General features: G+C 41.6%; 2 protein-coding genes across 6 annotated transcripts in view; one reads left to right on the top strand and one right to left on the bottom strand.

The window, feature by feature from the left end:
* The window catches only part of HPDL (4-hydroxyphenylpyruvate dioxygenase like), a 5604-nt gene extending 3193 nt beyond the window's left edge, over positions 1-2411 (bottom strand). Inside the window, exon 1 of one of the 3 annotated variants that reach the window (XM_042461473.1) lies at positions 2276-2411. The gene's annotated coding sequence lies outside the window, so the exon portion shown is untranslated. Of the gene's footprint in view, positions 1-2202; positions 2248-2275 lie in introns of those variants that run through there. The other 2 variants (XM_042461475.1, XM_042461474.1) reach the window with 2 other exon arrangements.
* Positions 2412-6389: 3978 nt separating this feature from the next.
* LOC121929585 (selenoprotein Pb-like) lies at positions 6390-13974 on the top strand. Of its 3 annotated transcripts, none has more exons than XM_042465281.1 (5): positions 6390-6534; positions 7701-7938; positions 8489-8701; positions 10629-10770; positions 12737-13974. In XM_042465281.1, exons 2-5 carry the CDS (start codon positions 7718-7720, stop codon positions 12980-12982), a joined length of 822 nt encoding a protein of 273 aa, XP_042321215.1. In that variant the 5' UTR covers positions 6390-6534; positions 7701-7717; the 3' UTR covers positions 12983-13974. The 3 variants fall into 3 exon arrangements, with proteins under 3 accessions (XP_042321215.1, XP_042321216.1, XP_042321217.1); XM_042465282.1 differs by having other exon boundaries at positions 6444-6539; XM_042465283.1 differs by having other exon boundaries at positions 6534-6670.
* Positions 13975-14452: the final 478 nt, after the last annotated feature.

Genomic DNA, 14452 nt, shown 5'->3' with positions numbered 1-14452 from the left:
TATTATTATTATTATTATTATTATTATTATTATTATTATTATTATTATTAAAGCCAATAAGGTTCAGCTCCTTGAGAGACATCCTGGTGTCTACAAATATCAAATTGGCTTCCCAAAATGGGTCAGGCCCTGTAAATAAGCATGTTTAAGATCAGCAGAGGGAATGCACACTTCAGAAGATTTGTTATGAGATCAGATATGAACATTTGGTTGATATGGACAAAGCTAAAGAAATGAGCTCTTGTCAAACCCATTTACTATCCAAAATACACGCTGAAACCACTATGTCTGGGGAAATGAGGGTCACCACATGTTACTGTATGACTTTACAAAGGGATCCTGCAGGACCTTTGAAACTAAGGTCTGAAACACACTGCAGAAATCATTCACTTTGAGACCACTTTAACTGCCCTGGCTCAGTGCTAAGGGGTCATAGCTGATTGTGGCACCAATGCTCTCTGCCAGAGAAGGCTAAATGTCTCAGAAAACTACAGTTCCCAGCATTCCCTAGCAATGAGCCAGGGCAGTTAAAGCAGTCTCAAACTGGATTATTTCAGCAGTGTGTTTTGGACCATAGTTGGTAGCAAGCTTTTGTTGACTTGATCCTACTTCCTCAGATGCGTGGGGCCTGTGACTAATATTGGCAAATAAAAAATTGTCCTGTATGATTTTTTATCATAATGAAGAAGCCAGTGGAGCTTCAAAAGCTTGCAACATCTATTTTGTGCAATTTGGTTGACCCAATAAATGTGCCACTGTTTTGTGGATTTGGGAAGTTATTGTGCTTTGCTATATGGCCAACATGGCTTCTCCCAGAGAAGCCTTGTCTTCAGAGATGCCCTTGTTTCTTTTGGTCTCTCTTACACTGCTTTTCTTTCTGGGGAGGAAAAATTAATTTAACATTACAAGTGCCTCCATAGGCCCCAGTGGCTCTGTCCAAAATATCCTGCCGCAGGATAAAACTACAAGAAATCTATGTCATTTTGGCAGCTGTGCGAACTCTTATTTTTTCTTCCCAAATATTAATAAGCAATATGCAGGAACAAACTCTTCTAGAACAAGGCCACATAGCCCAAAACACCCACAAAAAACTATGGATGCCGGCCACGAAAGCCTTCGACTTCACATTTCTAAGAGCGTTTTGAGCTTTTGATCTGGTCACGTCCTCCGTTTTTTCTTGAATGCTCTACATTTTAGAGTGCCTCGTCCTCCTTTGCGGTGAGGACATCTGTTCAAGCCCATCACCTTTTCACAACGCCTATAAATGCTATCTATACAGTAGGTGAAAATGGAAACCTTTTGCATTTTAAAACCCTTCCGACTTCTTCCCTCCTCTGAGGCTTTTAACCACAAAAACAAACCCCAAAATGTCAATTTTTCCTGGTAACATTGCATTATATATATATATAATTTCTAAAACAATGATTGCCTTTTGTCCAAGGTGACCAGATGTCCTAAGCAAGGTCAAAGAGGAAACTGCACAGGCATCTACACAAGACACACGCCAGATCACTGAGCCCCTTGCAATCTCCAGCCAGACCCCTATAAAGACCTGGAGAGGGGTGACCAGAGGTCCTCTTCCCTTAAAAGGAGGACAAGGCGCCTCAAAATGGAGGACATTCAGGGGAAATGGAGGACACAACCAACTCAAAACCACTCAGTCATGGTCCATAAACCCAAAACCTAGGCAATCAGTCAAGATGGAACTAGAATAAGTTCGAATTAGAGTTTGAGTTTAAATTAGTTAAGATTAATATTTAGCAACTTTCTCTCCTCCTGTTTTACTGGGGGGGAGGGGGGAGTTATTGTGGGGAATTTTAAGACCTTGTGTATACAGGTATCTTGAAATTAAACCAAAGCTCAAAACACTCATATAAATGTAAACCCACTGCTGCTTAGTCCTGCTCACAATGGAGGACAAAATCCCTCCCCGGACACAGAAAGCGTGAATGTAGGACGCGTCCTGGAAAAGGAGGACCCAGTCTGGTCGTCCTCCCTGTAAATGCCAAACCCATGTGCTCAAAATGGAAGACACTGGGGAACTCCTTGGCAGAAAGCATGGAATGGAGGACGCGTCCGGGAAATAGAGGACACGCCCTGGGGGGGAGGACCCTGTCCGGTCGCCCTGTTTGCCTCCCTGGCTGCCTGGTATCGCTTGCATGTCTTCCTCCTTGCCTCCTTCTCCTCCTCCCAGCTTCTTGCCTCTGCCTTTCGCCTCTGACCTTCCTCCCGCGGGAAGAACCCCAGCAGCAGCAGCAGCAGCAAGAGCACTCACCTGCAGCCGGCTCAGAGCAGCAGCACGAGGCCCCTCTGTCGGAAGCGGAAGGCGGCCGAGGGAGGTCCCTGCCGCCAGGGGGCGCTGAGTGCTGAGTGGAGCAGGGCTCTGCGAGGGCCGGGTTCGAATCCCACCTCCCTTGGAGTCACACTCTCTCAGCCCCAGAGGAAAGCAAGGGCAAAACAAAACAAAAACCCTATTGTTGTTTTTCTTGTTCTAAAAAAAGTAAAGGCATGATTGACATGATTGTAGTCTCTGACTGTAGGGTTATTATTATTATTATTATTATTTTAAAAAAGTTTCTCCTTTGACATGATTGTTTCCAACTGTAGAGTTATTACTGCTATTATTATTATTATTATTATTATTATTATTATTATTTTAAAATGTAAAGGTTTCCCCTCTGACATGATCAAGCCACACCACTTACTTATTTTTCGCCCCGCCATGCATGCACCCCATCACACTAACACTGCCTGTGACCATCAGTTACCTCCCTCCTCCTGACCAGCTGCCACCCCATTGGACACTCAGTGTGACCGACCACACAGTCACACATGCGAGACACTACCTGTTCGGTGAGTGCATCAGTGTGCGCCCAGTGACACACTGGCAAAGCACACTCATGGAAGCCCCTCATACATACCCCCTTCCCCCCTTCCCCCTGTTGGACTGTCTGATTTGTGTATGTTGCAATCACATCCACTTCACTACTGGCAACATGTTGTGTTTGTCGTAGATTCATCAAATCATAGCATTGGAAGAGACCTCAAGGGCCATCTGGTCCAACCCCCTGCCATGGAGGAACACACAAGGCACCCCCGACAGATGGCCATCCTGCCGATGTTTAAAAACCTCCAAAGAAGAAGACTCCACCTCTCTCCAAGGAAGTGTGTTCCACTGTCAAAGGACTCTTACTGTCAGGAAGTTCTTCCTAATGTTGAGCTGAAATCTCTTTTCGTCTAGTTTGAATCCATTACTCCAGGTACTATTTTCTGGAGCAGCAGAAAACAAGCTTGCTCCATCCTCAATATGACACTCCTTCAAATACTTAAACAGGGCTATCATATCACCTCTTAATCTTCTCTTCTCCAGGCTAAACATACTCAGCTCCCTAAATCTCACCTCATAAGGCATGGTTTCCAGACCCTTCACCATTTTGGTTGCCCTCCTCTGGACAGCTTCTCAACATCTTTTTTGAACTGAGGTGCCCAGAACTGGACACAAGATTCCAGGTGAGGCCTGTTAACATCCCTTGATCTATACACTATACTTCCATTGATACAGCCTAGAATCGCATTGGCCTTTTGCTGACTCATGTTCAACTTGTGGTCTGCTAGGACTCCTCCTAGGTCCCTTTCACATGTACTGTTGTCAAGCCAGGAGTTCCACATCCTATATCTGTGTATTTTATTTTTTTCGCCTTATGTGTAGTATCCTACTTTTGCATTTTTGCTTTTCCACATCCCAGCACTCGTGCCATGCTGTTTATATGCATGTGCAATGATACACATTTTTGGCACTGAGGCAGAGCATCTGTGCTTCTTTTTGTGCCAGTTTTTAACCCTGGAGTGCGGCTTCATGTTGGTTTTCACCTTGTTTCACATTGTACGTCGTCTAAACAGCTTGGCTTCCAGTTGGTTTGAAGCTGCTTTATTTTGCCAGTGTGGACAACCCCACAACCTTAGAAGATTCCTCCGCCTCTCTTTCTCTTGTTTTTTCTCGATGAAACACATTAACACTGCTTCCCCTTCGGCATGATAGGCATGTGCGGCTGGCATATATTGGAGAAGCCTTCTATCTCTCTATCTCACTCTTGTATGTATGTCTTCTTTCTCCCTTGACAGGTGGATTTATAAAGTTCTTAAAATGTAATGTTGTGAACTAATTAATGCAATGACAGCCTAGGGATGACAGCTATTTTGGATCAGAATTTTACCTGTGGTTGTGGGAATAGTGAGGAAGAATCATGTTGTGGAGGAACAGAGAGCACACATATGCATGCCTCTCTGGAAAGTGTTATAAAAGACAGCTGGAAATATTTTTTACAGTTGTTTTTTAATGTTTTGGTGGAGAAGCAGGGCAAACCCTGCTCAGTATGGAAGCTGTATACTCTATCACACAGAGACTACACATTCTCAACCTCAGAGACACTACAGTATCTCCACTGCATGTGATAACAAGTGACAAAATCCCATTAGTGATAAGCCTCTAGGAATCCTTGTATGTTGTTGTTGTTGTTGTTGTGTGTCTTCAAATCATTTCTGACTTATGGCAAACCTAAGGGTAGCCTATCACAGGGTTTTCTTGGCAAGATTCGTTCCGAAGAGGTTTGGCACTGCCTTCCCCTGAGGCTAAGAGAGTGTGACCTGCCCAAGGTCACTGTCATTGGGTTTACACGGCCAAGCTAGTGACAAAACCCCATCATTGATAAGCCTTTTGGGATAATGCTTTTATATATAGGATGACCACCTGAAAAAAAGACAGATCTCCTATGTAGTTCACAGAATCATAGCATTGGAAGAGACCCCCAAGGGCCATCCAGTCCAACCCTAATCTGCCATGCAGGAACTCACAATCAAAGTACCCCCTTAGACAGATGCCATCAAACCTCTGTTTAAAGACCTCCAAAGAAAGAGACTCCATCACTCTCCAAGGCAATTGCATATTTCACTGTCCAACAGCTCTTAGTGTCAGGAGGATGTTCTTCCTAATGTTTAGGTGGAATCTCTTTCCCTCTAGTTTGCATCCATTGCTCCATGCTCCATCCTCTCAAATATTTAAACATGGTTATCATGTCACCTCTTAACCTTCTCTTCTCCAGGCTAAACAGACCCAGCTCCGTTAGTTCATAGGTCATGGTTTCCAGACTGTTTACCTTTGTGGTCTCTCTCCTTTGGACAGGTTCCAGCTTGTCAGTGTAGAAGAAGGAATTTGTACCTTGTTATGGTGTTCAAATACTATCAATTTATCTCTCATCCATGCCTACTCAGAGCTCCTCTTCTTCAGCATACCCTAATTCTTTTTTCCTTTCTCCAGGATAAAGGGAACATGCAAGAAAAGCAAACCACTTGTGCCTGTGACAATATGAAAATTCATGCAGGGCCATGCTTCTGATTTCTTCAGTCTAGTACAGTAAGAGTTCATTTTTGCAGTTTTCTCTTTATCTGTCATTGCATTGTCCATGTGGAGATTATATTCCTATTACTAAGTTTTCTGTATCACATAGCACATAGTTCCTCTTGTGCATGGATGGGCCTATTTAGGCTATATAAGCAACAGCATTCAGTTCTGAACATCAGAAATAGAGAGCATTATATTTAATTATTGCTTTAAATTTTAAAGGGGTAATTTAAAAGAAATAGTTCACTGTGTCATCTGCCCTCAGAGCAATAGCAATAGCAAATATGTTTCTATACCACTTATCAGTGCACTTAAGCATTCCCTAAGCAGTTTACAATGTGTAAGCTAATTTCCCCCAATAGGCTGGGTACTCATTTTAGTGACCTATGGAAGGATGCCAGGCTAAGTTGACCCTGAGCCCCTGGCTGGTATCGAACTCACAACCTTGTGGTTTGTTAATGAGTGGCTGCAGTACAGGCATTTAACCAATGCGCCACTAGGGCACATTTCAGAGAAGGAATTTGCAGAGTCCAGGTCAGAACCATAAATGCAAAAGAACTGTAGTTCCCCATATACTTTTAAAAATTGTCATACAGTGCTCTTTTGAGACATTTTTGCCTCTAAAGTAAAAAAGTCAAAATGACACATACAGTATCTTGTGAGGATGCAAGAATATGGTGTCCCTCCTGAAATACTCTGTCTTTAACAATAGCTTCCTTTTTCTTCATAATGAGATGAGCTACTTTTTCATGCTGTTCCTCAGCATAAATGAAAATGGTCAGGCAGCAGTTTTCTCAATGTGCCATCCTCCAAGGGGATAATGCCTTCCAGAATTCATTGCCTGGCACTGCATGGTGTTTCCTCAACTGCATGTGATGTTTATGAGTGTAAAACAAGTAACACTGGGTGGCTGGTTACAATAAGCACAAAAACAGTTACGGTAAATTCTCAGGAGACATCTGTAGCTGTCCAATTCACCAACCACCTGATTCCTCCCTGCCCCTTTTGGGCGGAGAGACCTGGAAGAGATCACTTATGTCAGGGGCCAGCCTCTGGATGGGAGGTCAGAGACCCTGGATAGTCCAAAGTTCCTCAGAAGACCAAGTAGAGCAACGGCTGGAGTCCTAAGGAGAAAGGCAGAGTATAATCTTATTGGGAATTCTGGGTGCAAGTGGATTTGTGCAGGAATGCCATCAGATGTTATGTTTTGCAAGTGGTCAAGCTAGCTGGCTGTTGTTGAATCTTATATGAGACAGACTGAGTGAGAAATTGGTAAAGTCTAAAAGGGTTCAAAAGTCAAAAAGATACTTCCTATAAGAAAGGCTTAGTGGATTCCTGAGAAGTATCAAAAATTTCACTTCTCATCAGATCAGTATATGTGAATGAGAATGTGAAGGAACTTGAGTCACTCAAATAATAAATATAATTACATTTCAGGGCTTTGTTATTTGAGCTTGCCGTTTGATTTGCTTCTTTCCCATGCCTAGACTATTTTTTAATGCAATGCTGAATCGAAAGGGGGGATTTTGCCCCTATAGTAAAAAAGTAAAAGTGACATATATAGCTTGTTATGAGGATGCAAAAAAATTGTGTCCCCTTGGGAATATATCTGCAACAGTGACTTCCTTTTGCTTCATAACATATAGTACCAAGAAGGAGATGAATCAGACACCATAGGATACAGCCATGGCATTTAAAGTGGAATTACAGTGCTATAACTCTGTAATGTGATTAATTGCATCTAGATTGTGCTGCTCTGACCACCAGATGCTAGACCACTCTATTTAGTTGCCAGAGACTGCCCTAAATATTACTTACTGTGCAATCCAGTTTTCTTTAGCAAATTTTGGAGGATATACTCTGTCAAGAGAGAAGAGTAGAGTGCAGCCCTTCTGTCTGACATCTAAGCTTCAACACTAAGCATGCTTACTAGGAAGGCAACTCCAATTAGATCCAATAGTACATGCCTCAAAGTAAATGTTCATGCAACTATACTGCCATTAGGCACATAGTCATGCAAGTTGCCCACCACAGTCTGAAGTGAGATAGCCCCAAACATATATTTATCACCTCACTAGCTGTCTGGGGTAAATAATCTGACCTTTTTCTAGGAAGCCTGTGTGTCTGATTGCATTCAGGTTGAAATCCTAGGTAGATTCCACATGACTGTGTCTTGAAAACATCAATTAATGACTCACTGGTCACCTTCAGAGACAAGATACTAAGTCTTAAGACAGAACAATCTTATGTTTACTATGTTTAGTCAAAAGATCAGAGTTAATACTACTCTCATCTATTGCAGGCTGAAGGGAGGTGGCTATGATGGGTTACTCTGCCCTAGCCACAAAAATCCTGCTGGTGGGGCTAGTGATTATTACTGCTGCACTAGCAGAAGTGACTGAGAACAAGACCCGGATATGCCAGCCTGCACCACTTTGGAAGATCAATGGGACTGTTCCAATGGCTGGCATGGAGGGTCAAGTAACCGTGGTGGTCCTGTTGAAAGCCAGCTGACAGTTCTGTCTCAAGCAGGCTGCCAAGTAAGTACTTGCCATAAAGAAGACCTTGTTGGCTCAAGGTCTGCTGCAAAGGGGTATAAAATACTGTGTCAGGTCACAGGAAGGTTAGCTTTTTTTGACTACAAGTCTAACAATCCCCCAGTGAAGACGTTTTTCCGAACTCTACTGGAACCCCACCTCTAATGTTCAGTAACAAATATGACAAGTCAAACAGCACATCTTTTCACTAGGCTTTCTTCCAGGAAATGCTAATCCGCTAAATGGGATATTAATCAAATGTTAGAGAAGACAGATTCTCCATAAATTCCAGTTCAATGACTTATAGCCTCAGCTGTAATAGATAAAATATAGCATATATAATGAAAGACAGAAGCACTTTGCCTCGTGAATTCAATCACAATATCCCATATAACCTATTACTAGATCTATGCAGCAATGACCACCAGTGAGTTGATAAATGAAGGCATCTCTGGCTGTACAGACTCAGTTCCCAGATAATATATGCAAAGAGGAAGGGTGAAGGTTACATCTTCTTTTCCTAAATGTTGGTTATTTCTCTTCCTGCCATCAGCCTTGGTGGCTTGCAGAAGAAGCTGTCCAATGAAGGGGTGACCAATGTCAGCTTCCTGATTGTGAATGAGAAGACTCCTTTCTCCAGGGCTATGTACTGGGAGCTTAAACGACATGCCCCTCAAGGCATTCCTGTTTACCAGCAGCAGATCTTGGAACCCGATGTCTGGCAAATTCTAGATGGGGACAAGGATGACTTCCTGATTTATGACAGGTCAGTATTAGCTGGGCATTTCCAGAAAGCTCTGAATTGGTAGCAACGAGATGGCATCAACATTCAGATATTCTTCCTTTTGTGTCCTTAATGGATTTTAACTAGTATGAAAATATTACAGAATAAGGAAGCTTATAGGGGCAGGGGACTGATGAAACCCCTTTAACATTCAGTGAATGAGATAAAGTGGCATGATACAAGCCTCATGCTGGAAGTTCTCTATGTCAGAAAAACTAACAGCCTTGTACATAATTATAGTTATAGTACTATGTTATAATTTTAATTGCTATGGCTACATCCTGTGAAATCTTGGAGTTTATTGTTTGGCGAGGTGTTAGAGCTCTCTGGCTGAGAATCCTAAATTTGGCATTATGTGCCTTCAAGTCATTTCTGACTTATGGCGACTCTACTAAGGCAAGCCTATCATGGGGTTTTCCTGGCAAGATTTGTTCAGAGGGGATTTGACCTTGCTTTCACCTGAGGCTGAGAGCAAGTGACTTGCTCAAGGTCACTCAGTGGGTTTCCATGGGCGAGTGAAAATTGAAACCTGGTCTCCAGAGTCGTAGTCCAAAGCTCAAACCACTCCATCACACTGGCTCACAAGAATCCTAATGTCCCTTCCTAAATTGCCAATCACAAGATGGAACCATGGCAGTTAAAGCAGAATCATAGTGCTATAACTGTGTGGTCTGAAAAGGCCCCAAGATCCTTTCATAGCAAGACCATGGATGTAGAGTTGATGATGGAGATAGGTTGTTTTTATGCATTTGGTTCATCTGTGGGTCTCAGCTCATGGTGATGTTGTGGACCAGTCAGGCTAATTTACAAAATAATTAGAAGGATACAAATTCCTGTCATCTAGCAGAAAGTCACACGGGGGGCTGTCCAGCTCAGTACCAACGCGACTGCGCGTCCAACAATTTGAATTCATGTTAAAACGCAATGTTTTATCCTACCTGGTTGCCTTTCCGAATCGAGAGGGAAGCGGAGTGAGTGCAAATTGTATTACCACACCGGTGCAGATTCAACTATTCGAATCGGCAACCTTGCACATGTTCAGTGGAGGTCTGAGCAGGCAGGGGATGATGGGATAGGTGGCAGGGTGAAGGAGGGGAGCAGATCAGGGTGCAGGAGCAGGAAGGGGATGATGGAATAGGTGGCAAGGTGGCAGAGGGGGTGAGATGGGGTGAAGGAGCAGGAGGGGGATGAAGGAGCAGGACGCAGGAGGCCAAGAGGGGTGACAATGGAGTGATCTTCCACACCAGACCACTTCAAAGTGAAATCGAAGTGAGCTTAGAAGCAAATTTTGGTGAATTGGCTTGTTTCCGAATTCACCAAAATGAGGAGTCAGGGCAGATTGAATGTGGAAGCGCCTCATAAGAACTCCCCATAGAAAGCAATCACGTGAGATAATACATCACATTTTAGCATGAATTCACATCATTGGACCATCAGTCATGTCGGAACTGAGCTGCAAACAGCTGCAAAAACCTCTGTGTGATAAACACCAGTGGTAATGTATTTCCTTGTGCCAGCAAGCAGCACACACCTGGAGACAGAAAACTAGGATGAGAGAACCAGAGTTTAAGCGCATTCTAAAGACAGTTCCATTACTTTTAAACAATAATTTCTTGCACATTCTAACCTATGTGCTATTTTTAACGTGTGTATCTGTTTTTACTTTTGTAAGCTACCTTGAACCATAGATCTAGAGAAAAGGTATGCTATTCTCATTAGCAGCAGTGGTGATATTAAAATATGTTAAGAGCTGAACACACTGTCCTTATTAAGCAATGCATTTCTTGTGTTTGGGGGATATAACAAGCCACTTCAGACAATTCTGGATACATTCATTCCTGAGTGGTTCTAGGCTCCCTGATATCAATTTGGTGTCCTTTCCTCCTTCTTTTTTTTCTTGGTTTTGCAGATGCAGCAGGCTCACTTTCCACATACAGTTGCCATACAGTTTTCTGCACTTACCATATGTTGAAGCAGCTGTGCGCTACACATACCAGAAAGACTACTGTGGCAATTGTTCCTGGTATTATTCTAAGAGCAGCCAGGAGGAGGTAGGAACTACTCACCCTTTCCCTTGTCAACAATTCTGTTTAAGCCAGGTGTTGCTTTATTTGACCAGCCTGATTATTTGAGTGAGAATTGTAGAAGACTTGTGATTGCTTACTTCTACAGTTGGGATGAGAAAGCAGAAACAGGATATTTTTAGTATTGACCCCCAATATTTTGCTGCCTGCGTCAAAGAATATTATAGTCCTTCTTCACATTTCTATACAGAAAAGCTGGATGACAGTTGAATCTTACACAGTAACAAGTGTACTGTTACCTGATAAGAATTGTGGGAGGTAAAGAGTTTGAGACTCAGATGTGCATCCCTGAGACTGCTGTCCATATTCATAGGTATGGGATCTTTTTGCTTGTGCCCAAGCAAATACTCCTTTTAAAGTAAAGTCAGTCACATTTTAGAGAGTGTAACTAGACAGCCAGTGTAGTATAGCAGATTGAATGTGGGACTGGGATTTTGGGGACCAGGTTTTGAATCCCTACTTGGCCACAGAAACCTATTGAGTGACCTTAGGCAAGTCACACGCTCCCATGCTCAGAGGAAATCAATGGAAGACTGTCTCTGAAAAAATCTTGACAGCTTCCACTTAGGGTCACCATAAGAAGGAAATGACTTGAAGGCACACAACAACAAAGAGACTTCATTATGTGACACTTGAATGAATCATGGATGGGTAAAGTAATAATTATAGTGCAACCTATTTTAAGGATCCATTTAATGGATAAGGTTGAAGGGGTGCAGAAATCTGAAGGGATGAAAAATACAGTTACAGCAGAACAAAAACGGTAAAGAATGCAGCAAGTTATTTGCCAGAGAAGAGTGAGATAGGAGTAGAAAGAATCAGTACAGAGTTAGAGTTTGAACTGAAAAAGAGAGCAAAGTATTATTATTATTATTATTATTATGCTTTATTTATAGAGCGCTGTAGATTTACACAACGCTGTACATACAAACAATAAAATAGATAAAGTAAACCCGTCCGTGGTGTACAATCTAAGAAATAATAGCATAATACATGTAAATAATACATAACAATACAGGAAAGGGTTCAATAAAGTAAAACCGGCAACAAATTAAAAACAGTAGTAGAAAATAATTTAGCTTATCAGAAGCAGAAATGAAGGGGGACCAGTTGTTGTTTAGCTTCTGCTTTGCCAGTTTCATTATACTGCTTATGAGATCCAGTACTATTGATCACATCTCTCAGTATCTCATCCTCTGCCCAAACTCCTCTTCCTTGGGTCATACCTACCCTGAAAGGAGTCTAGCAATTAATTTTTAATTAGATTAAGAGGGAAGTGCATTTTTATTCAAACCTTTGCACAACTCTTAAAATATGAGAGTGTTTCATATTTTCAGTGCTCCTAGACCAAATACCATAGTACCACATTCCCACCATACCTAGGGTGAAGGCAAATGTGTGTGTATGCTTTTTGGTTGTGTGTGTTGAAAGCTCTGATTTCCTCCTTCCTTATTTCTTACTGATTCACGTACTTAGTTCCAGATTCCAATGCAAATCTTTTTGACCTCTCATCTCCGTTTCACCTTTTTTGACACACCCACAACATATATCATGTTCATTCATTCCATAATTTATCACTTTTTATTAACCACAAAAATGTGAAACATTCCTTTGATGGAATGGTTCCTATCTGCCCCAATGGCCAGCCAATCAATACACCCTAAAAATCTGGTTGTGGAAATTAGATATTACTTCCTTGTTGTTACAAGATTCAGACAGCCAGTCAGTACTTCACAGCTAATTTTTCCTGAAAACAAGAGGGACCTTTTACCTCTATACTCACTTCAGACATTTATATGTTTGTCCAAGAAAACGAATGCAAATTTGCCACCTAAGGTTTCTATCTTCCTTTTTAAAATGTCTGTGTTCATATTAAAACCATCACCCTGAATCTGTCTGTATAACATATTAGAACTTAATGTTATATTCACAGGTGAATAGCACAGTAACTACTCAGATGACAGCAACAACTGAAGCTGCCAGGATCAAAGAGAAAAACCTACCAAGTCACAAGCATGAAGAAAAGAGCCAAGAGGCACCTAACACTCAGGACATAGTCCCCCAATATTCACAACATGAAGAAATGAGCAGTCAGAAAGCTTTGTATTTGACCAGTACAGACCAACCATTTCATCACACTCAGAGCCACCCAAAGAAACGCCAAACAAAAGAACCCTAGTTAAATGTTTTAAATTACATGGAAATAAAACCCAGCTTTTAGACATACATATACTAAAAAAGGGCAAAAAATTAAGCAAGCAATATAAAAGAACACAATAAAAATGCACCAGCCAAGAAAAAAAAAACATGATGGTTCAATTTTCAGCTGATCAAGGGAATAGAATATCCCAATTCCCTGCCTAGAATAACTCTTTGATAGCAAGAGTATAACACAGTCTTTTGATTTCTGATGTCTACTACTGGAAAGTATAACAAGGCATCCCTGATGAGAACTGTTTCGTCATTTTGAATCACTTGGCAGTTACACACAAATTAACTCATTCCATTCCACAAAACCAAGGGTGCCAATTTATCACCTCTGGACATAATTTTAGGGCTTCTGGAATTTCTGTTGAGGATTGCCTCAAGTAACTGTCTTACCTTCTGGAAAACAAACAGATGTTACAGTCCTCACTTCTGCTGGAAAGACCTTTCTAACCCCCACTTCCATTTGCTTTTCCTGCTTTTCTGCACTTAATGAAGCATGTGGTGTAAACTAGAATATTGCAGTCACCACAGGCAGACACTTTGCAGAAGAGCGTGTATACAAGTGGAAGGATGGGATCAAAAACTGTATTTGCAGGAGGGTGACATCAGAGGACAGAAATCAGCAAAGGCTAACTGTGGACCTGAAACACAAGTTGTTGGTTTTTTTTACACTAAGGATCATGCACATGTATTGTTAGCTTGAAGACTGCCTTTTGTTTTGTTGCTCCATGGAATGAGCATCTGAGGTTTGTGAGAACGGAGCTGGAGAGATGGAATACCGATATGTTGAAACTACACATAGCAGGGAGGTTTAGATGAGGTTGGAGTAAGTGATTATGTGTTAAGAGTTAAGAGTTAATCAGGGAGGAAAAATCTTCTGTACTATTTACCAGAGAATTAATATGGTTAAAAGTGGTAAAACTATCCGGGGGGAAATTATGGAAATAAATTTTCTGAAATGAATGTATTCTATGTTTTTTCTCACAATACCTTCATGTATGAGAAGCTTTACAAATGTAAGAGATAACCACTATAATTCTTTTGAGGCATTACGTCTTTGTAAGTGGATTTATGTATGCAGGAATTAGAATTGCATGATTGTATAACATCCATATGCAGTAGAGGGCTACTGTTATGTAACTACATACAACCAAGCAAACTGTCTGATGTGCATTGTACACCAATACACATTGGTCCAGTTGCATATCAGGCACTCTTGCCAGTCTCCCATTGTGCACCTTTGCAATTCAGTCATGGGTTTTCTTAGTGCCTCTGCTACGTAGCTAGGTATATGTAACGATATGTAATGTAACAGGTCACATAGGATTCCAGCAAACATTTATTTCAAACCCATCCAAGCACTGTAGGGTAGTGTTCAACTTCAGAGAACAAGAGATGCCACCATAGGATAAATACACAAGGCATAGCAGGCAGTCCTTAA

Source organism: Sceloporus undulatus, chromosome 4, assembly GCF_019175285.1.
Source record: "Sceloporus undulatus isolate JIND9_A2432 ecotype Alabama chromosome 4, SceUnd_v1.1, whole genome shotgun sequence".
Lineage (NCBI taxonomy): Eukaryota > Metazoa > Chordata > Lepidosauria > Squamata > Phrynosomatidae > Sceloporus > Sceloporus undulatus.
This window is presented reverse-complemented; position numbering and strand designations above follow the sequence as displayed.